This window comes from Musa acuminata, chromosome BXJ1-3 (assembly GCF_036884655.1).
Source record: "Musa acuminata AAA Group cultivar baxijiao chromosome BXJ1-3, Cavendish_Baxijiao_AAA, whole genome shotgun sequence".
Classification (NCBI taxonomy): domain Eukaryota; kingdom Viridiplantae; phylum Streptophyta; class Magnoliopsida; order Zingiberales; family Musaceae; genus Musa; species Musa acuminata.
The window spans coordinates 8,168,819-8,196,077 of NC_088329.1; the positions used below are offsets into that span (position 1 = coordinate 8,168,819).

A 27,259-nucleotide genomic window follows, 5' to 3' on the forward strand; every position below is an offset into this window, starting at 1 on the left:
TAAAGTATGAGGAAAAAGAAACATGCTTGTCTGTGTTTCAAGACCTCGTTACTAATAATAGTGTGTGCTTATGAATTCTACTGCTTACCATTCTGTAGATTATTACTAATTCTCAAACTCATTGCCAACAATGGCATGATTATTATGACCATTAAGAAAAAAAAAAAAAAAGAGAAAGGCCCAGTGGAAAAAATAAACAACAGTTACTATGACCATTAGAGAGTCATTTATGTAGTCTTACACCTGCAGTCTCACCAAGATGCATAAATAAACAACACTTACTTCTATAAATGTGGTTATAAAAGAAGAAAAGGATTTTATTCTTGCATCAGGCTCATAATTTTCCACTATTGCCTTATCAACCATCCTTCCAGCAGTAAGAATTTCACCGTCAAAACCAAGTTTCAGATAACTCTCCGCAAAGCTCATGTCATTGGTGAATCTACAGTTAAATAAAATTGATTATGGGGGGTATATATCAAACATATGACAGATAAACTGAAAATTTTAAATTTATACCGAGAAATGTTGCAGCAATGGCGGGAACTTCCAGTTTGAAGAATTCTCATGAGTCCTAAAGCATTACCAATCTTCCTCATGATAAATTGGAGTTGTTCAAGGAAGCTCACTCCAATATCTCCCAATGCAAATTTTCCCAAAGAAAATCTTGGTTCTGCTTGTTGCCAAAAAGGGTATTCATTTGCTAATTCCTTGTCATTCTGCAAAAAAAATTTGAATCAACAATTCAAATATATTTTTAAAATGAACAAAATAAATAGAAAATGACATGCATAATACAAGCTTAGAATATGTAAACTAATATCCAAAAGCATTTTTGATAAACACCAATGCAGCTTGAAGATCCTATAAAAATGTAAGACAGAAAACCAATTAATAATTTCACAATGAACAAATCAAACAATTGTAAAAGAAATGTTGCCCTCAAAAGTGTAGACAAAAAAGAAAGATTTTTCACAACTAATACATGGACCATATGCCGGAACATATATTGCAACAAATTATATACCTGGTATCCAGGGATTAAAAACTAGCCCATACGTTACGTTAGATATATGAAATTATACATGATTTTCATCTCCTAGGAGTTCAGAAAGTCCATAACCAGCTTTGATGAACTAATTTGTGAATGTGTTAAAAATGGATCTCCATGCAATGTGAATAATCCTTTAAGCTTTTGCGGCTTGTCATTCAACATCATGATGGAGCTTTTCATCTAAAAGGTAGAGCAATTGGAAACATTAACCAAGGGTCAAATTTGAAGCAGATGCTTATTACCTTCCATATTGACACCAAATCTCAGAAGATAAAAGTACACCATTTTTTTTTTTGTGTGTATACATCAGCCTCAGAAGCAAGTTGGTCATGCCAGAATATTCAGCTGAATGACATCAAAGTACAACAGCAGAAAAGATCCTACTAGTCTTGGGCTGTTAGCCATTATCTCTATTATCAAATGCCAAATCAAAATTGGTCTGATGATAACCCATTCCACTGGTAAAAAGTTGACATCAGGACTGAAAGGTGCCAATTAGAAGGCCATAATTAACAGATGAGTTAATCAAGATGCTCCATTTTTTTTAATCTCTCCATTTTTCAGTTCATTTTGGCATCTGCTTTCCATATTTCAAAAGCTCTCTTGGTATATCAATATACACAACTGGAACTGAAGAAGCTATCTATGTACAGGTAGGTAAGCTGAAGTCATGGTCCATCACTCCATCAATTACATGTACAAAGACCAGGAAAAATTGGGAACCCTTTATCTGAAAAATACAATATGGTTTTATCGGGAAGTGGTGAAAATAAATATGAAAATAATTTTCTATGGTAAGTTATGGCATGGTAGATATTTTCCTCCAAAGATAGACATATCAAACAACTCTGACAAAGAGCAGCCTTTCTCCAGCTTATAAAGGCACCCTTAACAACAGTGATTTTGAGATTAGTGTTACCTTAAGTTGGATACTGGATCTCAAATACATTCTGGGTTGATCCTTGGCTGGAGGAAAGGCCACCAGCTGACTATTATAATGGCTCATTAGAAGATAAGTACTGGTAAGATGGGTTTTAAGAATTGCAATTCTAAGATTGAAGCAAATCCTCTTTATCCAATGCCTATCCACCAAGCTGCCTAGTTCCAGTCCAATCAAGATAGTGATTTTATCTGTTGGACATGAGGTATATATCTTGTATGTCTTCACCTGAGGAACACTACGGAAGGCTAAAACAGGGAATTTTTTCAGAGAATCACAATAGAAGCTGATGGCATTGTAGGTAGATCAATTATAAACATTCGTGTCAAAAGAAAAAAAAAGTTGGATAGATGGATCTGACTGGATGGAAAACTAGAAAAAAGAAAAAATCAAAGAAATAGATTTCTCAATGACATAATATGGAAAAATAATATAAAAAAATAGGTCATAAATATTATCAATGAATCTTAAAAATACAGGAACTGCCAAACAAATAAATTAAATGATCAACTGGTAAGAACACGAAGTGCAGCCTACACAAGAGATGACAAAATTTTCCTAAATTAAGTTCTATAATTCCATCTACTGAAAGTATACCTTCAAGAAGATGTGATCTTTTGATGAACCTGTCCAAAATTTATCTTGAAGCAACTGAGATAAAATTGTAAACATCTGCTTTAGTAATTGAGATACTGAATCTGAAGCCTTGCATATTCTGCTTAGACTATGAATAGCAATTGAACGTGCAATGTCTTCCACACCGATCAACCTTAAGTTCTTCTTGTTCTGACCTTTTGGGACGTTCTCGACAAATACCTGTATGAATTAAGATTGAGAGTAATTAGAACTATCTAGACCGCTCCTCAACAATGCAGAGAAATCATGTTATAATGACAAAAAAAGAACTTTCTAGCTGCAATCTTTTGCCTTAATGATGTTACAGAAATAAATGCAACAAAACATGTGACTCCACAAAAAGACATTATAACTCTTCTCTACCAAAACATGTCTTTGTTTGTTTATTTATTTGCTATTCGAATCAAAACATCATATTTTTTCCTCTTTACAGTATAGATGACTTTGCAGACAAGGCAATGGATTTAGAGGCAGCAACCCTCATAGGTAGTTATAATTTATCAAAAATAAACATCTTGTAAACTGGATTTTCCAGGTTAATTACATCCCAGCCACTGTTCAAGGTTTAGTATGCCCAATACGAGCAATAACAGGAATCCCTGTTAGTTTTCTTGTACTCATGGCATTGGCAACAATTCAAAAACGAAAAAACTCAAGTATGATTATGCCCACACATATAATGACAGAAATGCATACCACTTTGTCAAAACAGGATGCACAAACAAATACAAGGACACAAACAGATTAAAATCCAATGTATTGATATCTTGTAGTATCACTCCTGCAACCCCTTTCTTCCTTCTTACAGGGCAATCATTACACACTCAGATCCATAACTGAACAAAATTTCCTCCAGTTCAGGTACAAGTCCTTTTTCCTACCAATAGTCCTAGCTGCTTATCAAAGCTCTCCTTTCTTGTCCTACATGAACTAGTACATTTAGAAGCTCCATAGTGAGAATGCATTGGATAATTACTACCAAATATCAACCATAAATCCAAAACCATCAATATTAATCATCTTAATATGGATCGTAAGGCAAAGGACTAGCTGCAAACACTTCTTCATCAAGACAACCATTATGACATAGCTTAGTTGTAGTACATAAAATAAGTATCATTTCGGAACCATTCAAATATCAGACAACAATAACTACTGAATACCTGGTTATAAATGTTATAAGAATAATTCTCCACAAATGCATGGAGATCTTGGACTATTTCATTAATGTCAATGTTGTGAGCCACAGAATTCCCAACAAAATGGATATCATCTAACAATAAACCATATTTCAGCCCAGCTAGCAGCTGCATCTCTAAGTATATCTGAGGATCAGAATAGGTGAGATAAGCAAGCACTACCAGATTCACACAAAAGTTATCTAATTCTCCCTTAAAATGGAAGTCAAGCACTACCATACCTTCCTGTCATATGTCGACATAGTCGAATGATTATAGAAGGCAGAACTCAAATAACTCCCAACGAGTGAACTTATATCAATCAACTTGGAAGGGAGTAGCAAAGGTTTGATCTGTAAGTACCAAGAAAGATTCCGCACACCAGTCTAATAAAAAAACACATACCACAAAAATTAGTAGCCAGAAAATAAAGATAAAGATAGCCACAAAAATTATTATATACATTTTATAAACCTCAATTACCTTCGTTGGGTTTACAACCACAGATCCTTTTAAATAAGTTGAATGAACATGAAGGCGAAGATCAGTCTCAATATCTCTACAAAGAGGGCCAACAATTTCCTGTTTCAAAAAAGAGTATAAAGTCATAGATAATAACCACTACAAGATGAAAGTAACATAAAGATTTGGAAAAATTCTGTCATGGAGACTGAGCAGATCAAATGTTATCATTAGCGCACATTTTTCACACCATATTCAATTTGTTTTTCATATGCTTCAAGAGTAAGTTTGCCGACATGCCCAAGCTTAAGAAGCCTTAGTCCATCTGAAAATGCATCAACAAGATACCTGACAAAGCAGAATATCACTATATATAGAGAAAGGAAGCATTTATTAATTTATATTCAATATCATCCATTATATTCATCTTTACTAATTTTACTATATTCAGCACAATGACAAACATTCTCTTAAGAGCACTTACTGTATCCATGGAAATCTTTTGACATCCATATAAACCATGGAGAAGAGATTTCCCATCATCTCCCTTCTCCAATACAAGAAGCTACAATCCATAACATCAGCAATAATATTATGAAAGTTTGCTACTGTCCCAAGTTTCAATGTCAACTTTCCAACCCTTAAAAGATCAAGATCCAAAGAGCCCTGCCTCAAGATATGAAAGAGGATATTGAGATTTTGTCAAAGCAAATAATAACAGGATCATGCAAGCCTCTAAACTATGTAAATGAGATCATAAAATGAGAATAATGTAAATCTTATTAAAAGTGATATCCATACTAGTCAAAAGTAGCAAACTAATTGATACTCATATTAAAAGATGATCAAATCCTACATACCCGAAACAGTAGCCACAAAGGGGCAGCATCTTATTTTAAGGCTAATATATTGCAGGTAACTGGGAGCTGTATCAGAGTACCAATAGAAAGTGCATGTTTTACTGCATGATTCCAACTATTTACTTCCATTGCAATGGTATTTTTACACCATCGAGCTCTACAAAAGGCAACATCAATTGTAATATATTTCTTAGATCTTCTTGCACCAGTAATCTTATTTGATTTGCCTCATACCACTAGAGCATCCATAGGTCACATTCAGAAACATCAAGACCACCTACACATTTTCCTCATTTTGTTCAAATTGGAAAATTTGGACTTAAGAAAGCAGTAGGCGATAGCAAAACTATGACACAAAATGGCACACTCTGGAAAGTTCAAGAAGAAACAACAAGAACCGTCGGGCTTTGATTGCTACTAGCCTTTGGTAGATCTGGCGTGCAAAGAATGATATGATTTTTAATCAGGTTGTCTCCTCTCCTAGTAAGATTTTACACACAACAATTGCAGCAATCCTTGCTAATGATGAGGCCAAATTACCTTATTGTGTTCTGCTTGAAAAACTTTCAGGTGGCGTGGGCTAAGTTGAACTGTGTTGGCTCTATTAAAGAGTCATGTGAGAGAGGTATTGGTTTTATTGTTTGAAGCAACACTAGTGACCCTTTATTGGCTGGGTGCAGGTTCATGAAAGCACATGGGGTCCTGTGTGAAGCTGCAGCAATGCGGGAGGGTTTATGTGTTGTAGTTTCTGATGGTGTAAGGAAGATCCAAATTAAATCTGAATCGACAGCAGTTGTTTCTATGATAGACAAGAAATGTGTTGCTCCTTGGTCGCTACTCAATATTATGCATGCCATCTGATTTTTGTTGGGATCCTTTGAGGTATATTCTGTCAATCATGTATATAGAGAAGCTAACTGTGTGGCCTATTGGCTGGCCAACCATGCTATAACTACTAAAGCTTCTTTTTAGAGAGAGGAATGACCCTCTCATCTTTTATCTTTGATTCGCTCTAATGCTAAGGGCGACTTTTGTACTCGTCTGATTTAAGCAATATAACTTTCCTTTTGAGTAAAAAAAAATACTACCTAGGAACAAAGAGGATATAGAAAAAGAAGCATATGCAATAACCAAATACAAGTTTAAACACATGCAAGCAATTCATATCATGAAGGATTAATGTCCTTCAAAATCAAGCAATGTCATCTGGGGCTAACCAGCCATATGAGTCGTGGGTCATACCGGTCCGTACTAATGTACCACATGTTGGTACGTAGGTAACCTAAAATAGGGTTTTTCTCCTATATTTTTGGTATACAGATTATATTTAGATAATAATCAAGTGTAACTAAGCCATCAATGGATAGAAATTCTGTAATTTTGATGGAAAATTGAATGAGAGTGGAAGTGAATGACCATTGCCAAAACAGGTCCAATGGTCAATTTGACCATTGCCAAAACAGGTCCAATGGTCAATTTGACCATTGGGACTTGGTTTGACTACAGAGGAGATTGGTACATCAAAACCTAATCATTATCGACCCATATATTATAACAACCAAGTTCCAACCATATCGAGCGATACAAGAGGCACACCACCTGAAACAGGCTGGTCTGCACACCAATCAGCTGGTGGACTGATATGGTCTGTATTACCTGTTTTGTACCGTATTGGATGGTACATCAATGATCCAACCACGTTCAAAATTGTATAAGAAAAATAACACAACTATATGATAGAATCTTGAGTGTTAATTATCTAATTAGCTACTTACAATGCTTTGTAGAACATTCAAAGTGTTCAAGAGTATAAGATGTCTTTGATGACTACCTCCTCCTTGAAGCATTTGCAAGGACATAGAAACCTGAAAGTATACATGAAAATTTCCAGCATAAGAACATGTAAGACTTGCTAAGATCTATAGAAGCCTGCTAGATAATAGTCAACTGACGGAAAGGGCCTCAACAAAACTATATAGTAAAAGAAATTGAAAGCTGATATTTTTCAACCAGCTAAGACAAACAAAATACTAACACAGAATATAGACAGCAAGAAGCATGCTTAAGCAAACTGATGAGAGTTTCCCCTCAGAAAATTTATCTTCTGATGTTTGATTGATAAGAAAACTAAAAAAAAGGTAGGGAAAACTGTTTTCCAGATTTTCTAGAGAAGTCAATGTTTTCACTTGCAAGATTTTGTTCTCCCTGAACAACAAAAAGAAATATTTAAAATGTCTTTCGATGACTTCTCCCAAAATATCCCAGAGAAAGTTTTACATCCTTCTTGCTTTCCAAACATTAAAAAATATATATTTTCATGTCCTTTTTCTACAATCTAATGCACAACTTAGTTTTTTCTCCATGAAAAATGTTTTACAGTGGAAAATCTCTTTTCACATATTTCCTTGCAACTAAGCATACAAAATTATTCAGGAAAGAGAGAAATTTAAGAAACTGATCATGACCAGCTAAAGAGTTTACTTTAGCATCAACTGAGATACTAAAATATATTGTTGTTTGACTCCACTGATGCAGTTCCAAAAAGACGTTGCATTACACAGGTGATTGTGGTGTAGCTTAGAGCATATGCACTTGCATGTGTGGTACACATTAAAACAATAAAAAATACAATAAGGTATTGAAAAATAGAGAAGTGCATGCTACTGTCAAATCAAGAACTTACAGAATGATATTCATATTTCCTAAAAATTTATTGAAGTGATACAAATTACAAGATACATATAAATGTATATAAGATTAAAATGTTATGATTGACCATGTTCTATGAATTATGAAGAACATGATAATTGAAACCAAGAATTTAAGTTTCAATGTCTCAGTTTGAAATTGGTTTCAGTAACCTATCGGATGGGCAGGTTATACTGGTATATACTACCGGTATACCTAACCTGCACCGCCAAATAATAAATTAATAGTAAAAAAAAAAAAAAAAATTATACCAGTGCCTAACTATATGTTTCAGTCAGTATGAGTAATTGATTGGACCAATCCATACGCACTAGCAGAGTCAAGATTTGAGATCCTCGTAGAAACAATAGCAATAGTACATGAGGGTGTATATATACATATAAACACAGACGTGTGTGTGTGTATATATGTGTGTGTGTGTGCGTGTGTGCTGCTGCATAAGAGACCGCGTAAAGGCCATGCATGCCATATTATTCTTCATATTGATCACATAAATATATGTGACATAATAGTCTGCATTTTAGAACAATAATCCTACAACTTCTCATATACAAAATCATGACTTATAGTTGTGAGAAAATGCAATGGATAAATTTTATAGTTGATGATAATAAAAGCACTAGGGATAGCAGTCAGAAACAAGGTAGACAAAGAGCTCTACCAAAAAAATCTTTTTCATAATTGCTTCCCCCAAAAGGCCAAAAAAATCAATTAAGATAAAGACAATCTGCATACAGGGATCATCCCATTGAATACTTCACCTATCATGATGCAATTGCTTATATGCACAAGAGAGGTTATGCAGAACATTATAATAGATAATTTTATGTTTGGTTTTGTATCCTGATGAAATACCAATTTCAATAGCGGCAAGAATTAGAGTCAATTATATGCAGTTGATTTAACTTTAATGATGCTTGACAGGGGACTGATACGTGGACCACCCTCTATCGAGCAGGTACCATAACCCCTGTATCGAGCGATACAGGGTCTATACCGAACGATAATGGTCGAAATCCAACTACTACCGACCTATACCGGTCGGATTTCGATCATTACCGATCAAGAGTTGAGATCGCCCTATTTCAAACAATCAAATTGACCGTTTGAACCATAGGAAAGGGTTTTTAAACCCTTTCCTCTCCCCTCTTTCAACTCATATCACTCTCTCAATCTCTTCAATTCTCTCAAACTCATTCTCACCCACATCTCTCTCTCTCATTCTCATATTTTCACTCTTCTAAATTATGATTTGTGAATTGGATCAAATTTGGGAGGATTAAGAGGAAGATTCCCCTCAGTCAGAACGTGGTGGAAGGAGTCGGACAACATTGAGTCAGACTGCTCAAGGAACTAGAGATACTTAATCATTATAGTCGTCCGCCTAGCGTGCAAAGGCAAAGGCAGTAGCATCAGTCATACCATTAGAAAGAATCGAGTCGAACAATAAAACACCTTCTCAATCGCACTCAACAACCCACTCAATCTAGAGACATGAAGTGACATGGACGACAGTGCATCAATTGATGATGGCGATGACATTGGGGAGTCGATGGTCCCATTTACACAATTTGAGGGTGGTGCATGGATTGAGGAGCAGTATTTTACATATGTCACCCAAGATTCAGATCATGAAAATCAATGAGGTACTTGTCAAATTTATACATGGAAGGGGAAGGAGAAGGTAGTGGATGATTTTGAGTAGATGCAACAGAGCCTACACGAAGTAGATACAAAACGAAGCTCATCGTATTCACAAATGTTGTATTATGGAGAATCTTATGGCCAACAACAATATGATAATAGTTGGTCATACTTCTCCAAGCCGCCTCAGACATATGTGGTTCATGACGATCAGACTACAATCATCACCACATTGATGCACCAATGGCATGACGTTTATCAGTACACTATATCGTGGGATCAATTTTAGGATTGAGTTTGATAAACATATTATATTGATATACAGATACATAGGATCAAAAACCCCGATCCACCGCCCATGAAGTTCCGTCGTTCTCTTTGGTAGTAGAATCACGTATATCTATCGATTGATTACTTAATTTATTTAAGTCTTAAAGTTCAAGTTGTTTAAAAAATAATATAACAATTCAAATAATTTCTTTGTAGATAATTCAATATTAACGGAAGGACGATCTGAAATGTACCACAAAGCTACTCCTTAAAGCTCAAAAAATATATATATCATTATCCTTTCCTAATTTATATTATTTTTACTAAAATTATACTAAATTTATATTTTTTTCAACTTAAAAACCTTAATCTAACTTTTTTTTCTATTTTTCAGGTATTTTTGGAGCTATTTTTGATGATTTTGGGTGTACTATCGATAAGCCTCCGTACGTACCATACCAACACCTAGTTGGTACATCGGTATAGATCGAAATTACAAACCTTGAATTCAACTTTCCAACTTAATAAGAGTATCTATTCCTATTCATTCAGTCATTGCATGATGCAACACAAATTAAGTAATTTGACCAAGTTTATATGCCAATAGAAACCAAAACGAGTCCAACAAGTAAGACATATGGAAAAGAGGATATTCATCAAATATGTAATATATATCACATGTATATTTATTTGGTTCAGATCATACTAACCAATGAAAGAGAATCTATAAGCTTTGTGTCTGTCTCTTTGCTACCTAAAGAGAAATAGCAACGAGGGACTCAGTCATAATAGGGCAATGCACAAGAACTGAAGCTGCAGATTGAATATAAACTTCAAAGAAGCTAAGGTACTCGATCACTATAAGATATTTCATCCAAGTAGACCCATGACAACTGCATGATAAGGAATACAAGGTTTGAATACACTCTCTGAAATTTTGATCATCAGATAATAATGATACATAGGATCATCGGAATTTTGCAATCTACAACTCTGGTTGCCAACGTAAGCTACATTGCAATTATGCAACCTACAATTCTAGTTGCCAAGAGTCCAAGTAAGTGTGCAATACCACCACTCACTGCTAGTCTGCTGCTGCCACTTTGAACAACCACTATAATACATACAGATGACACACTTGCTCAGAAAATTAGCACAATAAGTATGCATATATTCCACATGCTTGGTCAATCTGGCTCTAACACAAACTTGTAGGTTGAATGAAGGTTAAGACAGCTTTTAGGAACAAGACTCATTAGCAAGTTGACTTCACTCATAGTACTTGTCATTATAATGTGTTTGATATTTTGATATGCTGATATATGAGCTGAATCACAACAGACACTTAAGAACATGAGACATACTAATCAAGCTAGAATCCAATTGTTTACCAAATATCAAATGACAAATGAATTAAAACTTGGACAGTATACCTGCAACATTGTTAAAATAAAGCTAAAGGCAAAGTTTGCAATTTCATGTACCAATAAGGGTTTGAACTGGTGTACTGAGTGTTGATGCCCTAGTACGTACTGAAATTTGGAAACAATCCTGAAAAAAACTGAAAACAAAAAAACTGCCAAGTATAGGACATGGACTGCTATGTACCAGGCATTTTGCCTGTTTTAGTTGATGTACCAGTAGGTTATAGAACTAGTAAATACTGTTCATGCCGAGCAGTTTTGCAAATCTTGATTAAAGGTCATCCATAAAGAGGCTTGATATCAGAAAATACAAAAGACTAAGATGAATTAGGAGAAGATGAAATAAAACATGGAAGGTGAAGAAAAGAAAACAAAATAAGTAGGAAGCAATTAAGCTACTGTGTGATTTTCCAATAAAGTTAGGCAATTTGTTAGTGGCTCAATATGCACAACACTTAATTGGAGCATGAGTGCAAGATGCACAACACTAGTACTTCATGACAAATGATTCTGAAATCAAATTATAATTAGAACTTAGATGTAGTTATCAACTTAATAGAGATGTTTGTATCATTCTCCGGTATCCAAATAAAAAAAAATTGTGTTATGTTAAATGTGAAATACAGATTATATATATATATATATATATATATATGTATGTATGTATGTATGTATATGTGTGTATTTATATACATATGTATGTATATGTATATACATATACATATATATGTATATATATATATATACATACATATACATACATATATGTATGTTTATGTATGTATATGTATATATATGAATATAAGTGTATGTACATACACATATATATATATATATACATACATATATATATATATATGTGTATGTATGTGTGTGTATGTGTACATACATACATATATGTCTGTGTGTGTTTATACATACATACATATATATATATATATATATACATATGTTCCTTTTAGACACTGGAATTTGCAAAAGCTCATAAAGCATCTGCCTAATGTATGCCTCAAAGAAGACGAGATTCAAAATTGGAGCTTCAGTGAACCCCGTGTTTTAGTGCACCTTAGGCATCCATTTGATGAATGATAAATATGCAATCATTAATCTAACATATCAACAGATTAATTATTGTCGATATAGGTGCAGTTTGCCACACATATAAAAAGATCTGTCAGATCTCAAGTGCTATCAAACCATTCCAATTTGCTTCAAGCTGGCAAAAGCAGTGACACCTAAAACATGATCAGGACTACTAAGCCAAGATGTCTGAACTGTGGAATTCTTTAAATTGATTTTTTCTATTATCTGTAGAGTAAGAGAGTTCAAGTGTAAAAGAAGAGAACTTTGCCTTTCAGCATGTTATTGCATTATATCCAAAGAGAATATTTCATGCCTCACCACATGATAGACACACAACTGTTGTCAAATACCATAGAGTGCATAGTGCCAAAAAGATGAACAGGTTAAACGTTATGCAAATACGTATGATCATAATGCAATCATCAAGAAGTCTTATCTGATATACTAAGATCGGTGGTAAATCAATTGACATAATACAACCAAATATAGTTATAAATCCGAGATTAGCTCCACCAACCTCAGAGCATGACCATTTTATGCTGTGCTACCCACTTATTCAACCAATCAATTTTAGAAGAAGTGGGAAGATGCCATACGCTCAAACGCACAAGAGGTCCTCTTTTTTGGATTTTTGCTAAACCTTAAAATGTTACCTCAATCCTGGTCATGCCAATCCAGATCAGGCAAACTTTGTCCAGTGGCTCCTAAAACAGAAGTTTGTATGAATACAATAAAGCTCTGGATTGCCCATAGGGTTTCAGATCCAGACTGATCGAATCAGATAACAGAAGCAAGTTTCTCAGAAAAGAACTAGAGATTGAGATTAGCAAAAAACAAGAAGGGCTAGTTGAAAAATAGGATCTGCCAGGTTCTACTATTTCCAACAATTTCAAGCTAATACTAACTCTGGAAAAAATAGGATTTCTGGGTAGGAAAGGGATAAGCAGATGCTATGCAAATCAGCTTAAATCTTTCGCTAGAAACAACCAAAGTATGAGAACTGAAATCTGCAGAACAATCAGAATAACTGCACCCCTGCTTCATAGTAAAATAGATGTTAGGTTCGAAAGAAACAAATTCTTGACCTACACTCACTATGCTAATCCTGTCCAAGGATGAACATGGATACATAATATCACACGTGTGGTTAGATGATTATAAGTTATTTTCTTCATTGAGAAAATAATTCATTACTGTAAATTTAAGCCAGTAAAATTCACAACCAGGAAGCAGAAGAATCATCTTACCACGTGCCAATGAATTCAAAAATCCCAATTTGCTCATTTGGCTCCCCTTATCTACTTCAGCTTGTAGCTTATACTGTCAATTTACATGTTATGACAGATTACAGATCCAAGGTTAATTTTAAATAGTTATAGCATAAAAAACTTGGGAAAGCATCCTTTTACCTTAGAAGGCAATATAAGTTGTTCGATATCTACTTGAATAATATTTATAATATGCGGGAGACTTCGGATCATATCAGGCCCTCTACTTTGGAAGGTTTGACCCAAAACCTATGATAAGGTGTATCAATTCTAAAAGCATTGTGACTGGGGCATACTAAATTGGTACATACCTTCAAAGAAACAATCATATGACAAAGAGACTTAAGTTTCTCCCTCTTGATAGGAACCTGTAACATATCATCAAGATGAAACAATCATCAGTTTAATCAATTTATCCAATGAACACTAGTAGATAATTTATTCTGGATCACAACCAGATATTATATAGTAAACAATATTATTAAATTTGCATCGAATGGAACAAAAGTAGTCATTAGAAGCAACATGCAGGAAAGGCATTGCATCATGCTCTATTCATGAAATTCCAACAGCATTATTCTACTACACTCTAAAATAACATACCGTCATGGATAAATTGTAAACGGGATGTTTGATGTAATGCTCATGTATGTTCGTGTCTTTTGATTTTGTTCATGCTTTGCATAGCATATAGAGGGCTGACTGTAAGCTTAGCAACCCCATTTTTGTTGGCTTTAGTGGCCGCTTTAGGCTTGTAAATGAAGGTTGTGTCATATGGGCACTTGTGGGCATTTCGATCTATAGTCGATCATTTTAGACCCTTTGTTATGCGACTGTTCGGAGCTTGGGAAATCTATGTTTGTAATTTGCATTGGCTATGAAGTGTTTGCTGAAATGGTTGCTTGTGGATCCTAAATAAAACATTTTCTCAAACACGTTTTCTCTTTTGTAAATCCTAAGGGACTATAAGAGGTTTTGGGAAGGCTGACCTTTGCGGACGGACAGGGGTGCCGCATGACTTAAGCAAAACTAGCTATGTTCGTAACATTTGGTATCAGAGCAAAACAAGCACACATAACACATGGCATGAAAATGTAGGGGACCTAGCGAGATTGTGTTAAGGCAGCCAGCACACGCGATCGTTTGGACGAAACGGGCATGGAGATGTAGGGAAAGGAGTCGCTCAGAGGAGCAAGCATCTGAGATTAGTATCCAGAGGAATGGCCAACCGTTTGCATGAGAGGCACCACGAGGACAAGTAAGCTGGGAAGAATGCGTAGCGCACAATGGTTGGGATGGCTGAGTTCGAGCTATCGCTCAACGTTGGCAACCATGCTTGATGGTGCTTAAGGCAAACGGGGCGCTTGGTAAAGAATGAGACCATGCAAAGTGGGATGGGTTGCTCAGCGACCGAAAGAGTTGTGTAAAGCTCACAGAGGTGAGGGGAATTGCTAACTCGAAGAATTCAGTACTCATGCAAGGGATTGTATGCGGACAATGAAATATTCGTGGTCATCCCAAGGCGACCGAAACTCGACGTCATAGAGCATTGGAACTTTCTTTTCAACACGAGAAGGATACGTCCGTAGAAGGCTAAAGTGTCAGCAAGCTCAGCATGTTGCCATGCCTTGAGGGGTGTAGCGAGGGTTGTATCGACGAAGAGTCATAATCTAATAAGTGATTTTGCGAGGGCAAAATAATGCATAGTTAATTCAGCAAAGCGATGTAGTCCAAGGGGATGGTAGTCTCCGAAACTTCCAGAGGGAAGGATACGAAGAAAGAAGTTGCTCCAACGGGACAGATATTCCATATGGATAAGTCCTGGCTCTTCAAAGAGAGAATCATGTGCAACGGATCACACATGTTGAGGAGTACCTCAAGACAACGACTCCACAAAGCTCAACGGACCAAGCGAGCAGCGAGGAGTCATCACATGATCTCACAGGAGGTAATACATTAGTGGACGCATTGAAAGATTAAGTAGGGGAACGACCCAAGGCAACACCAAATGAAGTCATACTTAGAACCGATATGGAGATCAGACTCAATGGAGAGTTGACCCATGGAATGGTGGGTGAGAGGGCCACCATCAACTCAATGCAAATCGAGGAATAGAGTAACTTGAGTGTAACTTAGTGAAGTACCCAAGCTGCATAAAGGGAGTCAGCATAGAAGATGAAACATAGAGCGGAGGACGAAGCTTTCCTTGGACAAAGGTTAAGGACATGAACACTTATAGAGACATGAGTGAGATTATGTCGTTCCATGGGTCTTTCATTTTGACGGAGCGGACTCATCCTGCATGGTGTCAAAGACGAAGAGAGCTTCGAGGCACATGCACCTTATCTCAGAGAAGTATTTGATAGTGGAACTAAGGTGACTTAACTTGCGGAAACGAAGTTAGAGTCAGAAGGCCTTGGCACGGGGCGAGGACGCAGAGGTGGGTACTCTTGAAGAATATGCAGGAGTGATGTCATTCGTGTTGCCATGAAGGAAGCGATGGCATAACAGAGATTGTGCTGGTGGAGGTAGAGGCCCAGGATCCAAACAATGGTACACAAATTTCAGTGAAGTCGGTATGCTTCGTTTGGGTGTGACCTGAGAGCGGGTGGACGAAGGTCGATTGCCAAAAGAGCGAACACAATCGAAGGTGGCAGAAGCCTTGCTTTGTGCTAGCAAAGGCCACACATCGAGGGATCGCAGTCCGAGTTCATCCCGCAATGATCAGAATGCAATAGAGATGTCATTAGGAGACGACATGGTGCAACAAATCGTGGTGGAACAATTCGAGGCAATGCAATACACATGGGACCAGTCCCACAAAGGATTGGATCATACGGAGGTATGATCGGGAGGTACTGGGAGCTCCACTTCAGTGAACACGACGGCAAGAAGGACTATGGATTAAAGGAGTGAATGCAATGATACCGCAGAGGCGAGTCTTCCATGCGTGCATCGAATGAAAGCTTTAGTCATTAGCATATGGGGGCTGAGTACCACCAAGGAAGAATTTCAAATGTAAGTACCAATGAGTCCCTGGGGGGACTTGGTCATGTATTGGTCATGTAGAGGTATGATCAAAGCGACTAAAGAGTTGGATTGCTCCAAAGCTCATATTCGCTTAAGCAAGCCCGGCAAGTCAGAGGACAAGGCTGAGTAAGCGAACGTTGCTACCAAGGAAGTTAAGAAGAACAGAATCAGCGCGAGCCCTACAATATGATGGTGGAGGCAATGCATGGCGGATTAGCACAACAAAAACTAACAAGGATTAGCACAACTCAATCGACCCCACACTAGAGTCATGAGTCATTGGCGAGTTGAAGCAGCATGGCGGATCAAAAGTTCTACTACTCAACAATAGCGACGAAGAGCAGTTGGGAGTGTAGCCGGAACAGAAGATTGAAGACTCAGTAAAGACGAAGAGATGCAGCGTCTGCAAAGGCTTCGACGAGGATGTCGAAGGAATAAGTGGGGGAGAATGTCATGGACAAATTGTAAACGAGGTGTTTGATGTAATGCTCATATATGTCCGTGCCTTTCGATTTTGTTCATGCTTTGCACAGCATGTAGAAGGCTGATTGTAGGCATAGCAGCCCCATTTTGGTTGGCTTTGGTGGCCGTTTTAGGCTTATAAACGAAGGTTGTGTCGTATGGGCACTTATAGGCATTTCGATTTGTAGTGGACCCTTTATTGTACGACTGTTTAGAGCTTGTGAAATGGTTATAAAGTGTCATATGGGTACTTATGGGCATTGGCCTTGTGGATCCCGAGTGAAACATTTTCTCAAACCCGTTGTCTCTTTTGTAGGTCCCAAGGGACCATAGGAGGTTTCGGGAAGGCTGACATTTGCGGACAATCACGCAAGGGTGTTATACGACTGAGGTAAAACCAGCTAAGTTTGTGACAATACGTTGAGGCAATTCACAAGTGTAAATCATCATGTGCTCATTTGTCTCTATCAATCCTCCCTACACTTAAAAGGTGGAATTTCATCATGAAGATTCAATCAATCACAAAAGATGAGCTCGACCAAAGATTAAAAAATGACATCAAAGAATCATAAAATTTATATACCCATCGTCCTCTTATCTTTTAAGAACTGAATCACAGATTGCTAACAATAAATATATATACAACAGGCATCACCATGATCAGAAATTTATTCACTGCAATATCCAACAACCATGGTGTTGATTTTATTTTGAAAGCAAAGATAATCAAAGGACTGACAACTTAATTCATTGAGGATGAGAACTAATAATGGAAAGATTTAAATATTTGCTAAAGAACTTGAAGAAAAGAACATGGATATTGAAATTTAAAATAAAAGGACATCAATTCTGATAGAAACAGCAAAAAGAACAATGAACTTAAGTTAGACACCTTTTTTTTCAGAATATTAGTCCTCCAAGAAGACAAGAACCATCTAAAGAAGATCTCATATATCTTCAGACATAGTGCTATGAAAATTTTTACTGTACCTCTGTTTCCATATTCCAGAAACCATGACACTGATACAAGAATCTCAACACTAACTGGCGGATTCTCTGAAAACAGCCTTATTTACCAAGTACCAGATTATGGCATCAAACTACTAAACTTAGGTAAAATGTCAGCTGAACATGATTTTTCATGCAAACTGAGCTGATTGAGATTTGTTCATATCGCTCAGATTATCAGAACTGGAAGAAGATTTGTTATAACACTTTCCAAGAAAGATATATAAATGCCTATGCATATGGTTTGGTTTTATTGGTAAGTGAAACTAATGAACAGAAAAAAATGATTAATGAGGACTTTGAAGTTAGCATTAGTACCTCAAGTAATGCATGTAAGTCGACTATGGAGAGAATAAGCAACTGCAGTCTATTTGCCAAGACTATTCCCTGCATTAGACAGTGAAACAAATTTCGATACTGGCATAGGTACTCAGGACAAGAATACATCTTGCAGTAGATAGAGTGAGAATAAATTTAATATAACTGACAAGGCATCTCACAAGATGCACTTGCTGATTCACTAGATCAGGAATGCACCATAAGCAGAATTGAAATACATATTTTTAACCAATCCAAAAGGTCTTACACTTAAAAAGTTGAAGACATACTATCAAATAATATTCCATAGTTGGTATGATAAAAAAATCGAAATAATTAAAAAACAAACAGCTAAAACATTAAAAACAGTTATACAAACTCAAGCCAATCATGCAAGAGGTTGAAGGCCATCCACACATCCCAAACTCAAGATATCATATGTGCCTAAACTACAGATCGCAGCAAGTCCTCATTCATTCATTGCCAACTCAAAACAGTCAATCTTGTGGTTGTCTATTAGTCTACTTAACAAGACAATCACAGAAGTTACATGAACTCTTTCTAGGCCTCTAAGATTCAAAACAACTTATATCATGTTCAACAGTAGGAAATTTTTACTAGAGAGATGCCACAAAGATATTGCATCCATTAAATATCAAAATGAAAAATGTTTCAACTTGAGAGGCAAATAATTCATATTTAATGAGGATGGAGTCATGAAAGACCAACGTACAAAAGCAACCTATCTAATATAAATTTCAAGTTTCACCTATAAAACAAATTTCAGTGCTAATAAGCAAACAAAATCACATATGAGATATTGCCCTCGAATTTTTCACAAAGCTTTGCCTCGCAGAAGAAAAAGAGAGAAATTTTCTCCTTTTCTTTCTTCCCCAAAACCTGGAAATGCAGCAACATTTCTCTCTTCCAACACATTTTCTAGCCCTTTCTCACATTCCTAGTAGACCAATTTTAACTCCTCTTTACCTTCTATGTTTTCTTTCTATTTTGATTCTGTACTGTAAATGAAATTGATGGATGGCCACATAATTTTGCACAAGGTTGGGCCACCAGGTACATGACCCAGGAAGGATGAAATGTCATGCATCAGTGACTTAAAACGCTTTAAATTTGTGACTAACCCCACTAAAACATCATCAGCAAGTTAACCATCAGAAAAGTAAAGCTAAAATCAGATCCTAATCTAGAGAATGAAACTTCTTAAACCCAATTACTTTTCTTAACTGCATAAGAATTGAAGTACTTAATATATCACCAGACAATTGATATCCAATAGTACAGAAGGTGTGGGATATTTGTGACTATATAACTCAATAGATTTATTTAACATAGATCACTTGTGGAACCTGCAAAGTCTTTTGCAGATGAAGCCGCAGCCATCCTTCACTTAACATCTCTGCCTAAATCCAAAAAGTGAAATAATGTAAAAAAAAATCTCCCAAAATGGCTGACAAATGAAGCAAGACACAAGGAGGAACTAGATACCGAAGGATGAACGGTTGAGTGGAAAGAGGCTATCCAAGAAGAGAGTGCATCTTTAATTGCTTGCCAGTCCCTGTAACAGTTACGGAAATTCTTGTAAAACAGAGTAATAAAAAGACAGCTTATAGAGCAGGATCATCACAAATCTAATTGCAATTCCAACACAAACAGTTTTCAAAGACAGTTGCTTAACATCAAGCATCAACTAAGCCCAAACTAGAGAAGCATAATTCAGAAAAGCTGACAGAATTTACAACCGATCAAGTACAAAAAATTTGGAATTGGAAATCTCATGCTGATCTAAAATTATGCATTGCTTAGCCAACTCACTCTCCGGGCAGAAAAGTCCCACATCACATGTGGGAGTAGGCTTGGATTGTTTTATAAGGCTAGATGAATCTATTATCAATTACAGAAACTTGATCATATTGAGGATATAGAATTGCAATCTTATATTGGACCAATAGTGCTTTCACACAAAATTAATAATTGGTATCAGAGTGGACCAACAAGGGATGAATTTAGACTAGATCTTGGACATTGCCTTCATGAAGATATCAAACCTCGAGTTATTGTAAACCCTGAACAGTCCCATGTTGTACGTGTGAAGAGAATTATATTAGCTTAAGGCTCACTAAGTCCACTGCTAACCTGGCTTGAGCATTTTTGGACCACATCATTGTAAGCCTGGCAGATTATTGGACTAACAGTTCTATCAAGCCAAGTGGAGACAACATTAAGGAAAATAATTTAGTAAAATGTTGATATACCAATAAAGGTTACCACACTTGGAGCTTAAAGCTAGAAGCTAACACTTAAAAATATCAAAAAAGATAATTGAGATGTGCATTTCATCAGCAATTACCATAGTCACACATAAATGTTGTCTAAGATATATGGAATTGTCTTTGTTATAGCTTCAACCATATTGCATGACCATAATTAAACTATTCACATTGTTTTGCATTAAAACAGTCAAATCAAAATAGATACCGTTCACCTAATATGTTCAATTAACTCTGATTAATTTCACTCATATTAGATTAGAAACTATAAAACAGAGATTATACACATTTGAAACAATATGATGAATGGTTCTCCGACATGAACTTATATAAAATAATTTATACTTTTAGATCCAAGGTTTTTAATTTCGAATAATACTGCTCGTATCGGGCAGTACCGTCGATTGGGGACCGAGGGAGAAGAAAGAAGAGGGAGAAGGGGAAGAAAGAATAGGGAGAAGAAGAGAACCTGGAGATCGCCAATCTCCCTCCTCGTCTATCGCCGACTTCTCATCCACGCGAGAGAAGAGTCCTCAGCGTCGCGGGGAGAAGAGAGATGACACCGCAGCGAAAACGGTTTATATATATATATATATATATATATATATATATATATATATATATATATGTCGCCTCGACAACATCGCTCCGCGTGGGGAGAAGAGAGGCGCGTGGGGAAAATGAGGCGACGTGGCCTCATTTTTTTGCAACATCACCTCGGCGACGTCGCCGAGGCAACATCTCATAAAAGACTTTTTTTATGTGTGCGTGTATATATCAGGGTTTGCCGTACCGAGCCGTACCGCCCGGTACGGGCGGTACATACCGGTCCGACAAGTTGTCGGTACGCGGACCGCCCTGTACCGGTCCGCACTGTAGAAGTGCTACAGTGCTCGGTACACCTCGGTATACCGGTCGGTACACCCGTACCGTACCGTACCGAGCACGAGTCGAAACGCCGGTACGGTACGGTACGGCGAACCTTGGTATATATATATATATACCGAGCAGAATATCGAAATATTCCGCTCAGTATACAGTACTGCACCGTACCGTACCGAGCAAGGTATGCAGTATCGAATGGTACTGCCCGATACGGGCGATACGTACCGATCCGACAGCATACCAGTACGCGGACCGCCCGATACCGCTACAGTGCTACAGTATGAAAAATTATAAAGTAATTCGGTACACCAGAGTATACCGCTCGGTACGCCCTGGTGTACCGCTCGGTACACCGATACCATACCGTACCGAGCCAACATCGAAACATCGGTACGGTATGGTATTGCATACCTTGGTACCGAGCGAATCTCGAAACTCCAATACAGTACGAAATTTCAGCCCTTGTTTAGATCTATAATTTAACTCATAAGATTTTAAGGGGGCTTCATAATACTTAATAGTTCTTGGACAAAACTAGTTATCCTAGGAGTTTCTCGAATGAACACAAATACAAGGATCTTGTTCAAGAGATTGTATGTATTCTTATGGAAGTCCCATTTTTCTCATTTCAGATGACAGGAAGCAAATTAGAAAGAAACCTATAACATTGATGTATTATAATGCAAACGTTAATCACTTTCCTGGCCTTAACGTTGTAATAATGCTAAAAAATTCCAATTCCTCTTCTTATTTCCTTTTCCAAGAAATAAAAGACTTAACAAAGATTATCAAATGAGAGTTAAAAAGGGAGTAAACGATGGAAGGCAAAAAAGAGAAAGTTAAAGTGAAAAGAAGGAACAAATATACAAAAACCAAGACAATGATTCCAATCTAAACAACTACTAATGAGTTATGAATTTAACCATGTATACCAAAACAGAACAGTGGAACTTAAGTTTGTCACAATTACTTGAACGGGAGACATGTCACATTGCTAAACCGGAGAAAATCATTTCTCACCATTACATAATTATCTCATGTGGTCTGATATAGAAGTGCAAGTAAAAAGAACTTAGAGCATACCTAGAATGAGCTTCACTTATTCGCTTGAGGTAGTTGCTAATCAAGACATTTCGATCCCTTATGGCTTCTCTCATGAAAGGCCAAGTGGATATTGATGAAGGACATTGGTCTTTCAGCACGTCAATTAATATAATTCTCTTGCCTCCCCCAACATAGATGAGAGGGACGAGAAGGAGCATATCTGAGAGAACCTTTCCTATTTTCTTCTCTGGAGTTAAAGCTGATACAACAAGCAGGGAAAAAACAAGTTCAACAGAAAAGAGTTCTTTTGACTAAGATAACGTCCCAGTCTTTGCATCAAAAAAGTGAACCTTACATCTTATCCTCAATAACAAGCCACATTCATCAATATTTCCACAGGACTATGGAGCTATAGTAGCAATTGTTGACACTTAGGATACAGAAGCAACAAACCTTGATTTACTGGTGCAAAAGGTCAAATAGAGAACCATGAGGAAAAACGAAATTTCACAAAAATTACAAGCTACCATTGAGTCAAACAGATATCGGAAAAATATAATTCCTTAATTTATTTTTACAAAAATTTATTGATGATAATAATTGTCAGACGTTAATATTTGACTTTCATGAAAATGCATCATATCAATCAAATTTCATGATTATTGGAAGATTAAGAAACTAAATTTATTACCAATATTGGCATGGGGATAAAAGCAACAAGGATACTAGAGTCCTTCTATGAGCTATTTTGGTGGTAATTCCCAAAAAGCTAAAAGATTATCCTTTGAACAAAAACAGTGCACAGTATTACATATTAGGTGAAAAAGAAATCACAAATTTATCTAGTACTATCACTAGACTGCCACAGTTACAGATGGATTATGACAGAAGTAATACTTCAATGATTATTGGGGTTCAATTCACTAATTTCAGAAAAACAAGAATAAAAAGCAAGGCCGCTGAGCTTTTGGCACTCTTAAGGGAGAAAAGAATAAAATAACTTTATAATAGAAGCGAGGTAATTGAAAGAGAAGGAAATCACAAAGAACAACTTTGGCTACACAATAAAAAATTTATTTCCTTTAATAGCAAAGAAGCAAATTAGTTGTATTGATATGTATGCCAACTTCCTTGTCCTATAAATGTTGCCATAAAATCCAACAAAAAGGAAAAAAACAAGACAACAGAAAGTGCTTTAGAATTGCATTGTTCACCATGTTTGCATAAGTTTTCAAACCAGACTTCTCAAGTGCATGCATCACATATCAAACCAATCATTATAACATAACAGAAACCAACAGAGAATTCCTACCAAGGTTTCAAACAAATAGATTGATATCTTCATCAATGGAGCTGCTAGATGTCTTAATAGACTATCAAATTCCAGAATCAAAGGGCCGAAAGATTAAGCAACTGTTACGTATTGCAAAAGTTAGTCAGACTACTAATGTGCATGAATGGTTGCAAGCATTGAATACTACTGTCGTAAGAAAAAGCACCAGTTGCGGCAAGAAGTCAATCCACTTAGTAGTTTCACACATAAAGATTAGAAAATGGAAGAGTTCAAGCAACAATCTTGGAGCTCACATTCCAAGTAACAGAACTATTGGACTCAATGAACTCACTATTACTGTAGCAGAGTCTTTGCTTCTTGAGAACACTGCTGTTCATCCTCTTGCCTTTTGGTTTCTTCCACTTTCAAGATTAACATGGTTCTCCCTAACCATGTTGATGGAGGGCAGGCATGACTGGGTCACCTAACAAGAATGATAACTTCTCAGGTAGGTGCTATAATTATGTTGATATGGGTAGTGTGTCTTTGGTGTAAAGACCCAGACCAAAAGCAAAAACCTGCAAACTTTCTCCTCTATCTTCCTCTTCTTCTCGTAGCATGAACAATCATATTAATAGACCAAAGTGTATCAATTTCACTATGACGAGAGGTGCAACTATGAGTTCCTTTGCAACCACGGCATGGTAACTCAGTGGAATTAAGTTGGATAAGTATGATGTCAAAGAAGCTCTAGTTAGTCTTCTAACAAGAAACTGGTTTCGGAGAGGAAATGAGTTGTCCTCTATTTCAGACCCTATTACCTCCTCCATTCCCTTTTTCTTTTTCTGTAAGTCCTTCCTGTTCTCCATCAATCTCTGTTCCATCTAAATAATGAAATGAAATTTAATGTATTCTTCTTTGCCTCAAACGAAAATGTACTGAATCAACATAATGGAAAGGAAGACCAAAGAAGAATATGGCCAGAGAACGATATTAAGCATAAAAAAGGATCCTATGGGCCTGGAAAGGGCATAATGACAAATAGTTATACTAAGTAGCTCCATACAGCAACCTAATTCAGAAAGTACTTAAAAAACATTTGTTATAAAGCAAAATATATCAATTAAACCATCTCATACAGATCTGCAATGAAGCCTCACCAATTTTCTATGATTAATCAGTAATTCAGCTTTGAAAATATAGAAATTTCTCCTAGATAAAATAGATAATGCAGGATTAATTATTGGCGAAACTAAGAGTACTTGAAGAATTCTTTCAACAAACAATTAAGCTAACTTACCAGAGGCATATGTAGAAAATATAAAAAGAGCCATATGCTGCATTATCTTCCATCGATCAAGTGGTAGTTCCTTCCAAGTACCTAAGATAAAGTAATAAACCAAAATATTAGAAAAAATTAATAGCTGTAATTTTATTGAAAAACAAATAATAAATAAGTCAAGAGGTTGATTACCAAGTCTTGGAAGAACTTCTAGTAAACCCTCATGGATGCAAGAAAAACATCCATCAATAAATCTCTTATTGTCCTTGACTTGTTCCATTGTCGCCTGCCAAGATGATTCCTTGTGCAGTAACCACTGACAAAAAAATCTTATAAAGCTTGAGCTGACATTTACAGAAAGAAATCTATAATAAACTTTGTTCATTGTAAATTGGGTGCTCATTCCCAGAAGACAGGGACAAAAAAGAGAAAATTAAGATTTCAACCAACCAAATGTTATAGTCCTTGCCTGAAAGAAGCTGACTTCAAGAAGCTTCTCAATATCGCGAACAACTTGATCTATTAAGTCTAGGTCCTCAACATTTATATCAAAGGTGTCAAGTTCCAATTTCACCTTATTAAGCATCCTGCAAAGCCAAGATCAGAAAGCATTAATAGGGGGAAGTAGCATGAACCCATCTCCTCAATTTGTTCCTGTATAACAACAGTATCTTTCAGCATCAGACCTCCTCCATCATCCCAAGTAACAAATTTCTCAATTACACAACAATGTGTCACCACTCAGGTTGACCAAAATATAAATTCACAAACAATCTTCACAGTGTGTGAATACCAAAACAAGCCCCTATATTTTAGATTTTTCCCAAAAGCACCCCTATAACACAAACACGCACAAAGCAACAAATTTTTGTATGTTCTTGGACAGAGATCCCCTCATTTTCAACTTCCAAACAGATCGAACAAGTTATTATACTAACCCAGCCCTCATGGTTTCCAACCATGAACTAAGACATGTAGTGCCCGATCACTTCCAGAATATAAAGGAAAAGATGAAGAAGAAAACCATTCTGCCTTCCTAGTTCCCAGACATTCATCACATATCATAATCCCTTGATCTTCTCCCCTAAACACTCTCCATCGTCCTCTGGTTTACTAGTAGCCCAACCAAAGTTTTGAACACAACGGAAAACTTTTGAAGTGCCTTCCCTCCCTGTTGACAGCCATATTGTAGGAAGACATGGCAAGTTCAGGTTCTTCAAAGGCTGTTTCATGGCAAAGAAGGAAAATCAACTAAGACTTCCTCTTGAAAGATCTTGCACAACGACATCAACCTTATCTTCTTCACATCCCATAAACAAATCCAAGATTCTAAAGAGTCAAAATGTACAATAGAGAATCAGAGTGTGCATGACCCTAATAACAAGATATGAAACCCATGAAATGCTAAAGATAGTAATTTGAAATGCATTTATGCATATGAGAAAACACATTTTTTTCTGGCTGATTCCTAAATATAGTTAGTCAACTATGCGAATCTTCTCTTTCACCAAGCATAGTGAGATAACCAAGCAACCAAGAAAGGAATAATGAAGTTGGCTGTTTTTGCACAAGGGTGCGGCAAAAAGAAAGCTCAGTTTCGTTCAGGTAAATCAAGATCATCCTAGCATATAATGAGATGCCCAGATACCTCCAGCAGTCCAAATAGTCATAAGAAGGAGCAGGTTGCCCTACCTTGAGAAAAGAGACAAGTAGCTCTTTATATGCGCATTCTGCTTTATGATTTCGTCTAAGATAAGAAAGACGGCGAGACCCTCCCCGAGTGCTTCAAAGGCTGTCCTCAGTTTCAGGTTCTTGATCGAGTTCAACGGCCGGACGTTCTTGTCACGAAGAGAATAGACGGAATTAAGCTGCTGCAGCAAATTCCCCAAAACGTCCCTCATCCTGATCGTGGTTTCACGCAATTGCATGAACAGAGACAGCGATTCTCCAAACGCCTTCTGCGGCTCCCCTTCAAGAAGCACCTCCTGCGGACTCGATCGATGGCCGAACAAGTGCAACTGGCGGTACAAGTTCCTAGAAGCCTAACCGACAGACTCGGGCATCAAAACTGCCGTTCTTGGATACAGGAGGGGAAAGAGGGGAAAGAAAACGGAAAATATTGATCGCTCTCTTGGAAAGAA

At 36.7% G+C, this 27,259-nt stretch overlaps 1 protein-coding gene across 5 annotated transcripts in view; it reads right to left on the bottom strand.

Moving 5' to 3' along the window:
* The window catches only part of LOC103977914 (uncharacterized), a 30,595-nt gene that overhangs the window by 2,868 nt on the left and 468 nt on the right, over nucleotides 1-27,259 (bottom strand). For 2 of the 5 annotated variants that reach the window (XM_065123133.1, XM_009393571.3), the window contains exons 3-23: nucleotides 26,811-27,160; nucleotides 25,588-25,705; nucleotides 25,311-25,434; nucleotides 25,137-25,217; nucleotides 22,603-22,822; nucleotides 19,853-19,922; nucleotides 19,714-19,767; nucleotides 18,347-18,415; nucleotides 13,840-13,896; nucleotides 13,670-13,777; nucleotides 13,508-13,580; nucleotides 10,464-10,507; nucleotides 6,906-6,995; nucleotides 4,755-4,936; nucleotides 4,510-4,618; nucleotides 4,292-4,390; nucleotides 4,051-4,194; nucleotides 3,794-3,955; nucleotides 2,592-2,810; nucleotides 520-719; nucleotides 283-442 (exon numbers count right to left, since the gene is read on the bottom strand). In XM_065123133.1, coding sequence (XP_064979205.1) covers nucleotides 283-442; nucleotides 520-719; nucleotides 2,592-2,810; nucleotides 3,794-3,955; nucleotides 4,051-4,194; nucleotides 4,292-4,390; nucleotides 4,510-4,618; nucleotides 4,755-4,936; nucleotides 6,906-6,995; nucleotides 10,464-10,507; nucleotides 13,508-13,580; nucleotides 13,670-13,777; nucleotides 13,840-13,896; nucleotides 18,347-18,415; nucleotides 19,714-19,767; nucleotides 19,853-19,922; nucleotides 22,603-22,822; nucleotides 25,137-25,217; nucleotides 25,311-25,434; nucleotides 25,588-25,705; nucleotides 26,811-27,160 — 2,733 coding nt within the window. The remainder of the gene's footprint in view (nucleotides 1-282; nucleotides 443-519; nucleotides 720-2,591; nucleotides 2,811-3,793; nucleotides 3,956-4,050; nucleotides 4,195-4,291; nucleotides 4,391-4,509; nucleotides 4,619-4,754; nucleotides 4,937-6,905; nucleotides 6,996-10,463; nucleotides 10,508-13,507; nucleotides 13,581-13,669; nucleotides 13,778-13,839; nucleotides 13,897-18,346; nucleotides 18,416-19,713; nucleotides 19,768-19,852; nucleotides 19,923-22,602; nucleotides 22,823-25,136; nucleotides 25,218-25,310; nucleotides 25,435-25,587; nucleotides 25,706-26,810; nucleotides 27,161-27,259) is intronic. The other 3 variants (XM_018823906.2, XM_009393572.3, XM_018823907.2) reach the window with 3 other exon arrangements.